Consider the following 17,172-nt stretch of genomic DNA (forward strand, 5'->3'; position numbering starts at 1 on the left):
TCATTTTGGCTAAAATGTTTTTGACAGAATTATCCATTACAGCCGTTAATTGTTGCATAGTAAGGAGTATTGGCGCGCTAGATGTACTAGGGGCCTCCTGAGTGGGCAAGACTCGTGTAGACGAAGGAGGGAATGATGCAGTACCATGCTTACTCCCCTCACTTGAGGAATCATCTTGGGCATCATTGTCATTGTCACATAAATCACATTTATTTAAATGAATAGGAATTCTGGCTTCCCCACATTCAGAACACAGTCTATCTGGTAGTTCAGACATGTTAAACAGGCATAAACTTGATAACAAAGTACAAAAAACGTTTTAAAATAAAACCGTTACTGTCACTTTAAATTTTAAACTGAACACACTTTATTACTGCAATTGCGAAAAAACATGAAGGAATTGTTCAAAATTCACCAAATTTTCACCACAGTGTCTTAAAGCCTTAAAAGTATTGCACACCAAATTTGGAAGCTTTAACTCTTAAAATAACGGAACCGGAGCCGTTTTAAACTTTAACCCCTTTACAGTCCCTGGTATCTGCTTTGCTGAGACCCAACCAAGCCCCAAGGGGAATACGATACCAAATGACGCCTTCAGAAAGTCTTTTCTAAGTATCAGAGCTCCTCTCACATGCGACTGCATGCCATGCCTCTCAAAAACAAGTGCGCAACACCGGCGCGAAAATGAGGCTCTGCCTATGCTTTGGGAAAGCCCCTAAAGAATAAGGTGTCTAAAACAGTGCCTGCCGATTATTATATATCAAAATACCCAGATAAAATGATTCCTCAAGGCTAAATATGTGTTAATAATGAATCGAATTAGCCCAGAAAGAGTCTACAGTCTTAATAAGCCCTTTTTGAAGCCCTTATTTACGATCGTAATAAACATGGCTTACCGGATCCCATAGGGAAAATGACAGCTTCCAGCATTACATCGTCTTGTTAGAATGTGTCATACCTCAAGCAGCAAGAGACTGCTCACTGTTCCCCCAACTGAAGTTAATTGCTCTCAACAGTCCTGTGTGGAACAGCCATGGATTTTAGTGACGGTTGCTAAAATCATTTTCCTCATACAAACAGAAATCTTCATCTCTTTTCTGTTTCTGAGTAAATAGTACATACCAGCACTATTTTAAAATAACAAACTCTTGATTGAATAATAAAAACTACAGTTAAACACTAAAAAACTCTAAGCCATCTCCGTGGAGATGTTGCCTGTACAACGGCAAAGAGAATGACTGGGGTAGGCGGAGCCTAGGAGGGATCATGTGACCAGCTTTGCTGGGCTCTTTGCCATTTCCTGTTGGGGAAGAGAATATCCCACAAGTAAGGATGACGCCGTGGACCGGACACACCTATGTTGGAGAAAGATAAGATCCTGGCAACCTTAACTCTGTGGCAGAAAAAACAGGCTCTTCACACCAGAATAAGTAGGTCCTCCACACCTTGTGGTAGATACGCTGAGTAACTGGTTTACAAGCTTGAATAAGAGTATCAAGGACACTGAGAAACCTCTCCTGGCTAAGACTAAGCGTTCAATCTCCACGCCGTCATCCTCAGAGAATCTAGATTTTGATGAACAAATGGACCTTGTATCAGCAGGTCTCTGCGACAATGTAACTTCCACGGAGGAGATGAGGACATCCCCACTAGATCCGTTAACCACGTCCTTTGCGGCCACGATGGAGCAATCAGGATTACTGATACCCGCTCCTGCTTGATGCGGGCCACCACTCGAGGAAGAAGTGGTAATGGAGGAAAAAGATACATGGGTTTGAACCTCCAGGGTATCTATTAGATCAACTTAGGGATCCCTCGACCTGTACCTGCATAGCTTGGCATAGAGATAGGACACCATGAGATCCATCTCCGGTGTCCCCCACTTGCTGCATATCTCTGCAAACACCTAGGGATGGAGAGACTATTCCCCTGGATGGAAGGATTGCCTGCTGAGAAAATCCGCCATCCAGTTTTCCACACCCGGAATGTGGATAGCTGACAGTAAACAGCTGTGGGCCTCCGCCCATTCCAGAATCTGAGATACTTACTTCATCGCCAATGAACTTCTAGTTTCCCCCTGATGGTTGATGTAAGCCACAAGGTTATATTGTCTGATTGAAATCTTATAAACTGGGACGTGGCCAAGACTTCAAGGCCTAAAAGATTGCCCGTAGTTCCAAAATATTGATCTTGAGGGAGGACTCCACAACCCCTGTGTCTTCCTAGCACCTCAAACAGCTCCTCACACAGATAGGCTTGCGTCCGTAGTCACAATTTCCCAGGATGGTCTTAAGCAGCATGTCCCTCGGGAAAGATGATCTAGACAGTGCCACCAAGAGAGATTCTCTCGACCGGCTGTCTAATACAATCAGTTGAGACAGATCTGAATGATCGCCGTTCCACTGCCTCAGCATGCACAGTTGTAAAGGTCTGAGATGGAACCAGGCAAGGACACCATGAGGCCAATCACCTCCATACAATGAGCCACTGAGGGACTCAAGGAGGTCCGGAGGGCAAGACATGCCGACGTTAGCTTGCTCTCTGGTCTGTTAGAATTATCCTCATGGATATGGAGTCTATTATAGTACCCAGGAATTCCACCCTGGTACTTGGGATAAGAGAACTCTTTTCCAAGTTTATCTTCCATCCATGTGATCGAAGAAGACTGACAAGGGGCTCGGAGCATTCTTCCGCAAGATGAAAGGATGGTGTTTGCACCAGAATATAGTCCAGGTATGGGGCTACTGCAATACCCTGAGTTCTAGTAATGGCTAGAAGAGCCCCCAGAACCTTCGTAAAGATTCTTGGAGCAGTAGCTAGGCCAAACGGAAGGGCAATGAACTGGAAGTGCTGGTCCAGGAATGCAAACCTCAGGAACTGAAAGTGTTCCCTGTTGATTGGAACATGAAGGTAAGCGTTCTTCAGATCTATAGTGGTCATAAACTGGCCTTACTGAATTAAAGAAAGGATGGACCTTATTGTCTCCATCTTGAAGGGACACTGAGAAATTTGTTTAAGTACTTTAGGTCCAGAATTGGGCGGAAAGTTCCCTCCTTCTTTGGGACCACGAAAATGTTTGAATAAAATCCCAAACTTCTTTTTTCGATAGGCACCGGGACAACAAATCCTAAGGAGGATAGATCCCGAATGCACCCTAGAAAGGTATCCCTCTTTTCTGGTCTGGAAGACAGATTCGAGAGAAGGAATCTGCCCCTTGGCAGATGCGATTTGAAGTCTCTTGTATCCCTGAGATACCACCTACCCACGGATCCTGTATGTCCTTGAACCAGACGCCTGAAAAAAAAAAAAAAAGAGACAGTCTGCCCCTACACGATCCGATCGGGCCGCCCCTTCATGCCGATTTGTTTTCAACAGGTTTCCTATTCTGCTTGGATTTATTCCTTTTAGGACTGAGCCGGCTTCCAAGTACTCTCAGAGCTTTAATTCTGTCTTGAATATCCTCAAAAGGAGACTCCACCTCAATGAGTTCTGAAAAAAAGAGTCGCACCAGTAGGCAGCCGCTCCGGCAACTGCAGTCGCCAGTTGAAACAAAAATCCGGTATGTTGAAACATCTTTCTTAGAAAGGTTTCCATTTTCTTATACATTGGCTCTCTGAACGAAGAACTATCCTCAAGAGGTATAGTAGTACGTTTAGCAAGCGTAGAGATAGCACCTTAGGAATAGAGCCCCACAAATCCAGTTGAGAGTCCGGGAACAACTTTTTAAAAGTAGATGAAAGGGAAAAGTAAGACCCAATTCTTTCCCATTCGTTCTCAATAATGTTCGCCATATTAACTGGCACAGGAAAAGTCAAAGGAAATTTCCTGTCTTCGTCTACTCTGTCTAATTTAGGTATCATAGGTTCATCAGGCAGCAAGGCCTCTGGAACTTCTAACGTAGACAGAACCTCCTTTAATAAAAAACTCATGTGCTCAATTTTAAATCTAAAGGACGGTTTCTCCGCAGCAGGAGACTTTGACGCTAAGGACTCTGACCCAGAAAGTTAACCTTTTGAAGCTACAGAGGTTAACATCATTGGATAACTGGGACATAATAGCTAAATCCGATAAATATTTAGATGACTCCGGGTCAGGAGAGCTATGTTTAACCATTCAATTGAGTTTGTTAGAGCAAGGTAATGCACTGAGGGCCACAGACACCGCCGTTTGTAACTGTGCGGCAAAGTCTGCAGGAAAAAGGCCCCCTCCGGATGGAGGATTAGATGTGCTACGGGGAACTGCATGTGGAGTGGATAATGTAGCAAGAGTAGTAATCTCACGGGACGCCGAGTCCTGAGAGGTTGGCGGCTCAGAGGGACTAAGAGCCTTAGCAGGCTCGTCTCCCTTCTTAGACTTTATAACTGTGTAAAGGCTTTTGGAACATAATTGAGTGGGCGGGAAAACCATGGACTCCTCACAATATAAACAGGTATGATTTAGTACAGAAGGAGTACCTTCTAACATGTCAGAGTCCTCCATAGATCCGGCTATATACCCACAGAATATATGGTTTTTTATTATAGACAACTGCACCTTTATACACCCAATGGCTGGGGCACTCACCACCTCCTAGACCCAGACAGTTAACAGAGGAAATGCTCTACTCAGGTACAAGTCTCAGCCGGAATGGAGGAAATGAACATAGACCACACCCGGTCACATGGAGTGCAAGACAGTACTTCCCTTGTTATTACAAGTACTGCAAGTAATAGGAGCTGTGCAACACTTTAAAAAATGAAAGTGAAACTTAAAAGTGAAACCGGTTTGTTCCAGCCAAAAAAACACTGTCAGCCCAGGAAAAAAAAATCACACATAACGGCATGTAAATAATTAACACACTGATTAATTAACCCCAACTGTTTAATAAACCCCCTTCAGAGGATATTAACCCTGGATCCTATCAAGGTATGAAGGAGCCACGCTGTGACCCTGTTATAGCGTTTTATGTGTAAAAACAATCTTACCTCCAGGATCCATGCTGTGAAACAGAACACAGCCTCTCAAGTGTGAGTGTTTTATAGCAGCGCTCCTGACATGGACTTGAGTGAGAGAAAGCAGGCAGTGAAACTTGTAAACACCGATCATTTAGGAGCTGTTAGCAGTAGTTTTGATGGTTTCGCAGAAAAACTTTCCCTGCTTCTCCAGACTCTAACTTTCATCAATACTCTCACTGAGAGGTTTACATGGCTAATTAAAACTCCAATCCTGTCTCGAAGGGCAGATACCCTTTTCAGTACTCTCCGAATCGTCTGACACTTCTCTGTCACCTGCTAACGTGACGAAAGGCAAAGAATGACTGGGGTAATGAGGAAGTGGGAGGGATATTTAAGCCTTTGGCTGGGGTGTCTTTGCCTCCTCCAGGTGGCCAGGTATTGTATTTCCCAACAGAAAGGAATGAAGCCGTGGACTCTCCCTATCTTAGGAAGGAAATAGACACATTTTCTGTAACTAATAATAAATTAAAAAAAAAACTTTCAGACTTCCGTCATTGCTAAGGAACTGTAAGTTTCACCCTTCATAGTAGAAAAAAGCTACAGCTGAAACATTGTCTGAATGAAAACTGGGATAAGTCCCCCCTTTCAGAGGACGACAGATCTAAAGGGACTTAAAGATTGCACATTGAAGATTATTGGTAACCTCACCTGCTGAGGAAACCAAACTCCCTGTTCTCTCCTGGACCCCCAGACTGAACTGCAATCAAAGAGAAGAATGCTCCAGTAAAATAGTTCGGAAAACAATCCAATGGGAAAGAGATGGCCTCACTGAAGTACATCATAGGATTCTACAAGGTAGTTGAGTGAAAATGTTTGCACCATTGTCAAAGCATGCAAAGTTGAAGAGGTCTCATAAGAAACCGTGCAAAAGGAAGAATGTATCTCATGAAATCACAGCAAAGCATAGAATGACCTCAGCACTGCCAATTGGCTTTCTTCTTCTTCTTTTTTTTAAACTTGCAGCTGGACAGTAGCAGAAGTATAACTGTAACCAGAGCACTTACTCTTGCAAACTGAAGACACTGAGGTAAAATATTGTCCTTTTTTTTTACATAGAGATGTTCAGGTGATATTTTCTTTACAGTTTTTTACAGTTCTTTACAGTTTTTTTTTTACAGATTTAGCATGAGTATTATGTCCCTTTAATAAAAAAAATATTACCCTTAAGTAATAAGATATTTGAAACTGATAGTTGCAATCAGCAACAAACGAGCAGCTTAGGAATTTCAAAACAGAAAGGGAAATAGCCCAGTTACTAACAGCCAAACAGTTATAATCCCTTTTACTGTTCATATAAGAGGGTTTCTATAAAATCAAGCAAAGCGAAAAGCACCACTGCAATTCAAATGCAGTGTAGAAACATTTATTGTGGCCCTATAAAAACTGAAAGCTACTCACTAGATATACAAATCAGTGTTATATAACCATATGTGATCCAGTTAAGATGTCCAAACCTCATTGCAACATATATGTCCATCTGTTGCAGTTACGCTATGCTGCATTTTTGTCCCTTTCTGTGGTCAACTTTGTTGCCCGGATTCCTTAGTAAAAGGTTGCATTGAGATGAAAGTCCCAGGTTAATTAGCTGAACAGAAATAGCAGTTTTTATTGCATAATAAAGTTTACAAAATTACTAGACCAAATATAAAAAGTCTAATTTAATAAAGGTGGAATTTGTCTGTTACAAATGTATGTCCTCTGGCCATAATGTACTTACTAATAGCCTGAGAGTGATTATGTCACTACTCAATACTCCAATCTCCCCACTGTCTCTCAGTAGCAGCTCACTGATGGGAAAATGGGCCTCAAATCGGTCTGAGGACCCCTCTCAAAGAAGAAACTAGAGCACCTCAATTCTTCACCTGCCTCCTATGTAGGCAAAGAAAAGACTAGCATACCAGAGAGGTGGGAGGGATTAAGTGCTCTAAGAGCTTTGGGAATCTTTGCTTTCTAGTGGCCAGGAGTTGAATGCCAGGAGTAATGGCTCATTTACTCTCACCACCTTATGTATGAAATATGCATTTCAAGTTCGGCTGGAATGCCCTTTTATTAAAAAATATTCTCAATTATTTTATCCTGGAATATCTAAAAGTTGGAAGATTTTTTTTCTGCAGAAAATGTCTCAACCACAAACAAACAAACTCAATATGGCAAACAAGTAGGGATTTTGTAAATGTTTACTTCTCCAAGGTCCAGCACCCCATGGGTGGGCCACAAAACCACAGACATTTTTTTTCTCACTGAAAGCCAAGCTCTTAAGTGAACTTCCCTTTAGGACAACTATCTACTGAAGCATAAGTGCATACCAGCTCCAATATAAAAAGTTTACGTGAGATCATCTCAGCCTAATTACTCCTCTTAATACAAGAGAAAAGCTGCAAGAATATAAATTATGCATTGGATAGTTGCCGTAAGTAGATTTCAATGAAATGGGTTAAGAAAAAACAACTCTAAGCCCATTTTCAAGTTGATGTTAAGTAAATAAGATGGATTTGAAGCATAAATCAAAAGTTTCATTTGCAAAAGAAACCTACAAAAAATCCCACTGGAAAAGCTTCCATGACAGGCAGCCCATAAACTGAATATATAGACAAAGGTGAAATACCCTAAGTAAACAGCTTCTTTAATAATGTAGCATGATACAAAAATGCATCTTTGTGTATAGATTAATACATTAGTGGCTATTGCCTCTATAGAAAATGAGTAAATATTTTCACAAGCTTTATAATTTTAAGATTCCAAATAAATGATATATATATAAAAAAAAAAGGACTGTCAAATATATTTTTTAAAAACAAAACCTTATTTTTGCAGGTGGGTTATAATAATTTCCAGATATATTATCCCTTACCCGTGCTGCATCTGCTTCTTGCTTTATCCTATCAATACCGGGTAGCTGGTTTGGAAAAAGGCTGCCTCTTCTCAGAGTGGGATCATTAACCTAGCAAAGTAAAGTAATAGCTTTAGAACTTGATTTTTTTTTCTTAACTGTGACAAAGGCAAATATAATAGATGGATGTCTATAATTTTAGTTGGGAGGGGATAAGTCTTATTTAGCGTCACTGACAGTGCACAACAATACGACTGGAAAAGCAAACAGAAATGTCCAAACACTTCTCAAATAAATAAAAGTCCAAAATGTATTCGAATACTTAAAAAAGCCTGAAAGATTGTGCTACAAAATTATAAATGAAAATGTGTTATGATTGTTTCTGGTGGTTTAAATATCAATACAAATAAGAGTTTCAAATATGGAGAAACACATTAAAGTGATGGTAAAAGCAACATCTTTATATTTAGCCATTCAATGTGAAATTTAAAAATAATATTAGTTTCATCGAATGGCAAAAAATAAAGTGGTTTAATTTACCATCACTTTCATTTTGCTTGAAATTACATTAATAAAAAAATTATTAATAAAATAAAACATGGTGAAATTATTAAGGATTATCATTCCCTTATATTGGGGTCTACTAAAATACACATCAAATTTAGCTCACATATGATATGGGTCTGGCACAAAGCAAACCCAAAATGTAAAAACACAAATCTGTGCAAATCCACCTTTATACACTAAAAAGTACAAGTTTAATTTTAGCTCGGTTACTAAAAAGAGAACATCTGAACTTGTGCAGAAGTTTAACAAGCGATTTACAGAACAGCAGTGATATTAAAAAAAAAAAAAATGATTGAAGGGAGACAAGGAATCAAGCTACTCTTCATCATTACAAAGCAGATTAGCTCATTTAGTGGACTGCAGCAGCAGCAGTGATGAAAATGAAGCAAGGTTGATAGTGATATTGCTTAAAGGACCACTCAATGCAGTAGAATTACATAATTAACAAGTACACAATAAAAAGACAATGCAATAACATCTACTTTGAATGTCAAATTTATTTTTTCTCTCATTTTACGGCCCCCTATATCATGTGACAGCCAGCCAATCACAGACTAGTATATGTATACAGTGTGAGCTTGTGCACATGCTCAGTAGGATCTTGTTCCCCAGAAACTGTGAACTTAAAAAGACTGTGCAAAATTTGATAATGGAAGTAAATTAGAAAGGGTCTTAAAACTGCTTGTTCTTTCTGAATCATAAAAATGTATTTTAACTTGAGTATCCCTTTAAATGAACACGAAAGGGATATTAAAAAGGGACAGTAAACGTACAAAATAATGTTATATAATTCTGCACAGTGGAAGAGAGCTACACTGAGTTTAATGGCGCGATCGAACTGGCTGTGATTAGACAGTGTGCTGCGATGCACTTAGGAGAAAAAAGACCCGCTCAGTAGAGCCAGGAGCGGCGGTCTGTTTTCGTAATAAAATATCTCTCTAACCCTTTGCTTTAGAAAGCTGGCGCTAAGTTAATGTTATATAATTCTGCACTGTGTGCAGAATTATATAACATTATTCTGTACGTTTACTGTCCCTTTAAAATTAAGCCATATTTCCTGAACAGCAATTGGCTAAGAGGTGGAAACGTCACCTCTCAGCCAAATAGGAAAAATAGCGTTCTGCCTTAGCAGCTCAGTGTGTCCATCGCTTGGAACAAATAAAGAGCTTTCATCATGAAGTATTTTATACTTCATGACTGAAAGTCCCCTTAATTTGTTCCAATGGTAAATCCTAGCGTTTCACAAACGCTAGGATTTACCATCACTTTAACTTTTTCTGTATAGCCAATTGAAGAGAGACAGAAGATGAATATAAAAAAAAAAAAACAACAACAAAGACCTTTAAACCTAGAAAGCTGCAGAGAGCAGCAATAATAACACTTGTGTGTTGACGATGATACTTGATCATGTGCAGGACTCATGGTACCATAATTGGTGGGAAGCATACGATAAAGCTGTGGTCTGAGACATTCGCCAGGAAAGAAGTACAATACAAAAATACCTGTGCAAATCTGTATATTCGTCTGGTGCACTTCTTTCCTAATACATCTGGGGGCAGAAAGAGCCCAATGCCTCAGACCACAGCTATAAACCGGTATTCACTTACCTAACAAATGCCAAATATATGCACATGCCTACTTACTATTAACAGTTATGTAGATCCATCTCCTGCACAATGTGCAGTCACCATGAATGTTCAAGAAATGAATATGTTATGTGGGAATGCCAATTCATTTGCTGCCCATTTGTGTTTTAAAACAGACTGAAGCTATGCAGCCAACCATTGTTCTGCTTTGGCTTTTCAAGAAGCCACACTTGTAACCTAGCAACATGCAGACCAAGGAGTGTGCGCTGCATAAAGCTTAAAGGGACAGTGTACCCAAACATTTTCTCCACTTTAATTTGTTCCCAATGATCCATGTTAACTGTTGGAGTGTATTAAATTGTTTAGAAGTAGCTCCTTTTCCCCGTATTTTGGCATTTGAAATATCAAATTTAGGCTGGGTTATCTCAACCTATACTGAAAGTTTTTGTACCTAAGCATTGGCTGTTGACATGCTATGTAAACACAGCCAGCAGAAGAAATTGCACTCCTGGTGAGGTGTAGAAGATATTAGTAAAACAATTTAAAAATGTCCTTTGTTCTCTAAGACTTAGTATTGTGCTTTGGATTACAGACAGATATAAGTCAAGGAAGCATTTATGTGTACAAAAAGTGATCAAATAAAGAGATCTGATTTTACCTGCAAGTTCAACCCATTTTAATAGGTTGTGGTTGCAAAGCACGAAACCAGCTATTTCATATACACAAATAAATCTGAAAATGCAATTTTGTATACATTTTATACTCTGCAGCTGACATAACAAGTCATTGGAAATACATTAAGAGACAAAACATTTTTTTTACAGTATACTGTCACTTTAATGGACCCTCCTGGATCAATGGAAGAATTGTCCGAATAGTCTACATCTGGAAGGATGGAACTCAGAAACTTGTTTAGACTCTTGAGATCTAAAATTTGTCGTAACGTTCCCTCTTCTCATGGGAACTACAAAGAGAATTGAGTAAAACCCCATCCCCTGTTCCTGTATTGGAACGGAGCAAATTACTCCCATAGAGGAGAGGTCTCTTACACAGCGTAAGAACGCCTCTCTTTTTATCTGGTCTACAGACAATCGTGAAAGAAGAAACCTTCCTCTAGAGAAGGAATTTTTGAATTCCAACTGATACCCTTGAGACACGATTTCTAGTGTCCCTGGATCCTGAACGTCTCTTATCCAAGCCTGGACAAAAAGAGAAAAGTCTGCCCCCTACTAGATCCTGTCCCGCATCGGGGGCCGCCCCTTTATGCTGCCTTGGCAGCAGCAGCAGGCTTCTTGGGTTGTTTACCCTTGTCCCAAGATTGGTTGTCCAAGTGGACTAGTTATGTGAATAATCCCCTTCCTGTTTAGTGGAAGAGGGAACTTCCTTGAAATTTTGAATAATTTCCTCCAAGTCAGACCCAAACAGGGTCTTCCCCTTGTAAGGAATAGCTAAAAACTTTAGCTATCTTAAGAGCTTTAATCCAATCCTGTATCTCTTCCCATGGGGTCTCTGTCTTAAGAGACTCCTCTAGAGCATCAAACCAGAAAGCAGCCGCACTAGTCACAGTAACAATGCAGGCCGCCGATTGTAAAAGAAATCCCTGGTGGATGTAAACTTTAATAAGACCCTCTAACTTCTTAACCACAGGGTCTTTAAAAGCACAACTATCCTTGATAGGAACAGAAGATCGCTTGGCCAGGGTAGAAATAGCCCCCTCTACCATAAGGGACCATCCGTCCAGAGTCCCTGACAACGTCAGCTATCAGGAACATCTTCAAGAATTTGGAAAATCCCAAAGCATATCCCTCCTTCATAATATGGAGGAAGCATTGGAAATACTAACTACTGAAAAACTTCCTCTAGGAATGTTTCCCACCTCGTGGAAATATAACTCCGCACGGAGTGTAAAAGGAAGCACAGGGCACCGAGTGTGGGTCATAAATTTCCAAGGAACACTTATAGGAGGAAAGAATGGCATAACTTGACCATTATCAACCTGTTCCTAATAGCCAACTCCTTAGAGAGAGTAAGTACAAGTTTTTTTGTTTTGTTTTTTTAAATAAAAAGGTACACACAAAAAATTAAAACCGTCTCATTATGTACGCTTTTGTTCCATCCCAAATCACAAGGGATGAATGAGCGAAGAAAACAACTGAAATTCCTTGATAAAAACATAATTTATGCTTACCTGATAAATGTATTTCTCTTGTAGTGTGTTCAGTCCACGGGTCATCCATTACTTATGGGATATATTCTCCTTCCCAACAGGAAGTTGCAAGAGGATCACCCAAGCAGAGCTGCTATATAGCTCCTCCCCTCACATGTCATATCCAGTCATTCGACCGAAACAAGACGAGAAAGGAGAAACTATAGGGTGCAGTGGTGACTGGAGTTATAATTTAAAATTTAGAACCTGCCTCAAAAAAGACAGGGCGGGCCGTGGACTGAACACACTACAAGAGAAATAAATTTATCAGGTAAGCATAAATTATGTTTTCTCTTGTTAAGTGTGTTCAGTCCACGGGTCATCCATTACTTATGGGATACCAATACCAAAGCTAAAGTACACGGATGATGGGAGGGACAAGGCAGGAACTTTAAACAGAAGGAACCACTGCCTGTAGAACCTGTCTCCCAAAAACAGCCTCCGAAGAAGCAAAAGTATCAAATTTGGAAAATTTGGAAAAAGTATGAAGTGAAGACCAAGTTGCAGCCTTGCAAATCTGTTCAACAGAGGCCTCATTCTTAAAGGCCCAGGTGGAAGCTGTAATTCGTTCAGGAGGCTGCTGACCAGGCTGCAGACCAGCAGTCTCATAGGCTAAACGTATTATGCTACGAAGCCAAAAAGAGAGAGAGGTAGCCGAAGCCTTTTGACCTCTCCTCTGTCCAGAGTAAACGACAAACAAGGAAGAAGTTTGCCGAAAATCTTTAGTTGCCTGTAAGTAAAACTTCAGGGCACGGACTACGTCTAGATTATGCAAAAGACGTTCCTGCTTTGAAGAAGGATTAAAACATAATGATGGAACAACAATCTTTTGATTGATATTCCTGTTAGAAACAACCTTAGGTAAAAACCCAGGTTTAGTACGCAGGACTACCTTGTCTGAATGAAAAATCAGATAACGGGAATCACAATGTAAGGCAGATAACTCAGAGACTCTTCGAGCCGAGGAAATAGCCATCAAAAACAGAACTTTCCAAGATAAAAGTTTAATATCAATGGAATGAAGGGGTTCAAACGGAACACCCTGCAGAACTTTAAGAACCAAGTTTAAGCTCCAAGGAGGAGCAACAGTTTTAAATACAGGTTTAATTCTAGCCAAAGCCTGACAAAAAGCCTGGACGTCTGGATTGTCTGCCAGACGCTTGTGTAAAAGAATAGACAGAGCAGAAATCTGTCCCTTTAGTGAACTAGCGGATAAGCCCTTTTCTAAACCCTCTTGTAGAAAGGACAATATCCTAGGAATCCTAACCTTACTCCATGAGTAACTCTTGGATTCACACCAATATAAATATTTACGCCATATCTTGTGGTAAATTTTTCTGGTAACAGGTTTCCGAGCCTGTATTAATGTATCAATAACCGAATGCGAAAACCCACGCTTTGATAGAATCAAGCGTTCAATTTCCAAGCAGTCAGCCTCAGAGAAATTAGGTTTGGATGGTTGAAAGGACCCTGAATTAGAAGGTCCTGCCTCAGGGGTAGAGACCATGGTGGACAGGACGACATGTCCACTAGGTCTGCATACCAGGTCCTGCGTGGCCACGCAGGCGCTATCAGAATCACCGATGCTCTCTCCTGTTTGATCCTGGCAATCAGTCAAGGTAGCAACGGAAAAGGTGGAAACACATAAGCTATGTTGAAAACCCAAGGGGCTGCTAGTGCATCTACCAGCACCGCTCCCGGGTCCCTGGACCTGGATCCGTAACAAGGAAGCTTGGCGTTCTGGCGAGATGCCATGAGATCCAGATCCGCTTTGCCCCAACGACGAATCAGTTGAGCAAATACCTCCGGGTGAAGTTCCCACTCCCCCGGATGAAAAGTCTGTCGACTTAGAAAATCTGCCTCCCAGTTCTCCACGCCTGGGATGTAGATCGCTGACAGGTGGCAAGAGTGAGACTCTGCCCAGCGAATTATCTTCGAGATTTCCAACATCGCTAGGGAACTCCTGGTTCCCCCTTGATGATTGATGTAAGCCACAGTCGTGATGTTGTCTGACTGAAATCTGATGAACCTCAGTGTTGCTAACTGAGGCCAAGCTAGAAGAGCATTGAATATTGCTCTTAATTCTAGAATGTTTATTGGGAGGAGTTTCTCCTCCTGAGTCCACGATCCCTGAGCCTTCAGGGAATTCCAGACTGCTCCCCAGCCTAGTAGGCTGGCATCTGTTGTTACAATCATCCAATCTGGACTGCGAAAGGTCATTCCTTTGGACAGATGAACCCGAGACAACCACCAGAGAAGAGAATCTCTGGTCTCCTGGTCCAGATTTAGCAAAGGAAACAGATCTGAGTAATCCCCGTTCCATTGACTTAGCATGCATAGTTGCAGCGGTCTGAGATGCAGGCGCGCAAATGGCACTATGTCCATTGCCGCGACCATTAAGCCGATTACTTCCATGCACTGAGCTACTGATGGGCTTGGAATGGAGTGAAGGACACGGCAAGCTTTGAGAATCTTTGATAACCTGGACTCCGTCAGGTAAATCTTCATCTCTACAGAATCTATAAGAGTCCCTAGAAAAGGAACCCTTGTGAGTGGTAACAGAACTCTTTTCCACGTTCACTTTCCACCCATGCGACCTCAGAAATGCTAGAACTATCTCTGTATGAGATTTTGCCTTTTGAAAACTTGACGCTTGTATCAGAATGTCGTCTAGGTACGGAGCCACCGCTATGCCTCGTGGTCTTAGTAGCGCCAGAAGTAAGCCCAGAACCTTTGTAAAAATTCTCGGGGCCGTAGCTAACCCGAAGGGAAGAGCTACAAACTGGTAATGCCTGTCTAGAAAAGCAAACCTTAGGTACCGATAATGATCTTTGTGAATCGGTATGTGAAGGTAGGCATCCTTTAAGTCCACTGTGGTCATATATTGACCCTCTTGGATCATGGGTAGGATGGTCCGAATGGTTTCCATCTTGAACGATGGAACCCTTAGGAATTTGTTTAAGATTTTTAAGTCTAAGATTGGTCTGAATGTTCCCTCTTTTTTGGGAACCACAAACAGATTTGAGTAAAACCCTTGCCCTTGTTCCGTTCGCGGAACTGGGTGGATCACTCCCATCACTAAGAGGTCTTGTACACATTGTAGAAATGCCTCTTTCTTTACTAGGTTTGTTGATAACCTTGACAGATGAAACCTCCCTTGTGGAGGAGAAGTTTTGAAATCCAGAAGGTATCCCTGAGATACAATCTCCAACGTCCAGGGATCCTGTACATCTCTTGCCCAAGCCTGGGCGAAGAGAGAAAGTCTGCCCCCCACTAGATCCATCTCCGGAGAGGGGGCCCTGTCTTCATGCTGTCTTAGGGGCGGTAGTAGGCTTTCTGGCCTGCTTGCCCTTGTTCCATGACTGGTTGCCTTTCCAACCCTGTCTGTAACAAGCAGTAGTTCCTTCCTGTTTTGGAGCGGAGGAAGTTGATGCTGCTCCTGCCTTGAAGTTACGGAAGCCTGCTACCAGTCGCTTCCACTGCAGATAAGGCTTAAACATTATTTCAGTATTAACAGTATTTTCTCAGTCAAATTCTAGTCCCTAGAAAATAACTCAACTGCGCATACATTTATCAGCCTGATACCAGTCGCTACTACTGCATTTAAGGCTGTACTTACATCATATGGGTAACAGCAGTATTTTCTTAGTCAATTCCATTCCCAGAAAATAATGTACTGCACATACCTCATTTGCGGGGGACCCCGCATGCTATTCCCCTCTTTCTGAAGTTACCCTACTCCTCAGAATGTCGAGAACAGCCAGCGGATCTTAGTTACTTCTGCTAAGATCATAGAAAAACGCTGGCAGATTCTTCTCCAAATACTGCCTGAGATACAAAAAAACGGCACACTCCGGTGTCATTTTAAAATAACAAACTTTTGATTGAAGAATAATTAAGTAAAACTCCAACTCCTCTCGCGACCTCCTCCTTTGCTGAGGGTTGCAAGAGGATGACTGGATATGACATGTGAGGGGAGGAGCTATATAGCAGCTCTGCTTGGGTGATCCTCTTGCAACTTGCTGTTGGGAAGGAGAATATATCCCATAAGTAATGGATGACCCGTGGACTGAACACACTTAACAAGAGAAATGTGCACATAAAAAGACCTTACTGTCTATTTAAATCTTGAAAGAAACTGTCTTTTGAGCAGTTGTTCCATCCTATAGACACAAAGGAGGAAATAAACAGTTGAATTTATGCAATAAAAATAAGATATAAAAAAACGGTACTGTCTCTTTAAATAACTAACTTTTTCTTCAACATGCATGGTTGGAATAATTAACAAGAAATCTGCAGCCTTTTTACTCTCAGAGATCATGTTGAAGTAACCAAATGAAAATATCTTAAGGCTCATATAGGAATGTCTAACGGCGAGAACTAACAACTCCGCCCAACGTGGGCGTAAACACTCAATCTCCCGGTCGCCATTAATATAGATAGGCCATCGGGAGATAGGGAAACTGTGTAAGATACAGATTGGGGGCAATCAGGCTTAGCTGTACTCACATAGGAAAGCCTCAACATGCATGGTTGGAAAAGCAGTCGAATTTATGTAACATAAACCGAAGTGATCCATACACCATACCAATACAATAAATGTTATACCACTTAACATTAACGGAACCAGCTCCTGGTTATCAAAACTGACATTAACTTAAGTGTCAGCAGAAAATATGCCATATACCGCTCCTACTAGGAGAGGTGACGTGTCCCAACACAGTAAGAGCCCTGTTCTCATGCAGACTCTATTACTTAGCCCCAGTATATGTGACTGTCCAGGAACGCTAACTGCTGGAATTTTAGCCCCCGCTCAGTATGTGCTGTCCCTCCGTTTACATATAGGAGTCCTGACCACATAAATAAGTGCTCCATTTTTCTGAGATCCACCCAGAATAAAAAATCAGCACTTACCTGGAAAGCTGTGCGACAGCATGGCAGTCCAGCAGGTTTTCAGAGGCTCTCTCCATCCCATAGCCCTGTGGACAA

The 17,172-nt window shown here is 41.3% G+C and overlaps 1 protein-coding gene across 6 annotated transcripts in view; it reads right to left on the bottom strand.

Annotated features, from left to right (window-relative positions):
• Window positions 1–17,172, bottom strand: part of NCOA2 (nuclear receptor coactivator 2) — an 884,149-nt gene that overhangs the window by 44,917 nt on the left and 822,060 nt on the right. For all 6 annotated transcript variants that reach the window (XM_053715109.1, XM_053715110.1, XM_053715111.1 and 3 more), the window contains one exon: window positions 7,846–7,935. In XM_053715109.1, the coding sequence (XP_053571084.1) occupies window positions 7,846–7,935 (90 nt within the window). The remainder of the gene's footprint in view (window positions 1–7,845; window positions 7,936–17,172) is intronic.

This window comes from Bombina bombina, chromosome 5 (assembly GCF_027579735.1).
Source record: "Bombina bombina isolate aBomBom1 chromosome 5, aBomBom1.pri, whole genome shotgun sequence".
In the NCBI taxonomy this organism is placed as follows: domain Eukaryota; kingdom Metazoa; phylum Chordata; class Amphibia; order Anura; family Bombinatoridae; genus Bombina; species Bombina bombina.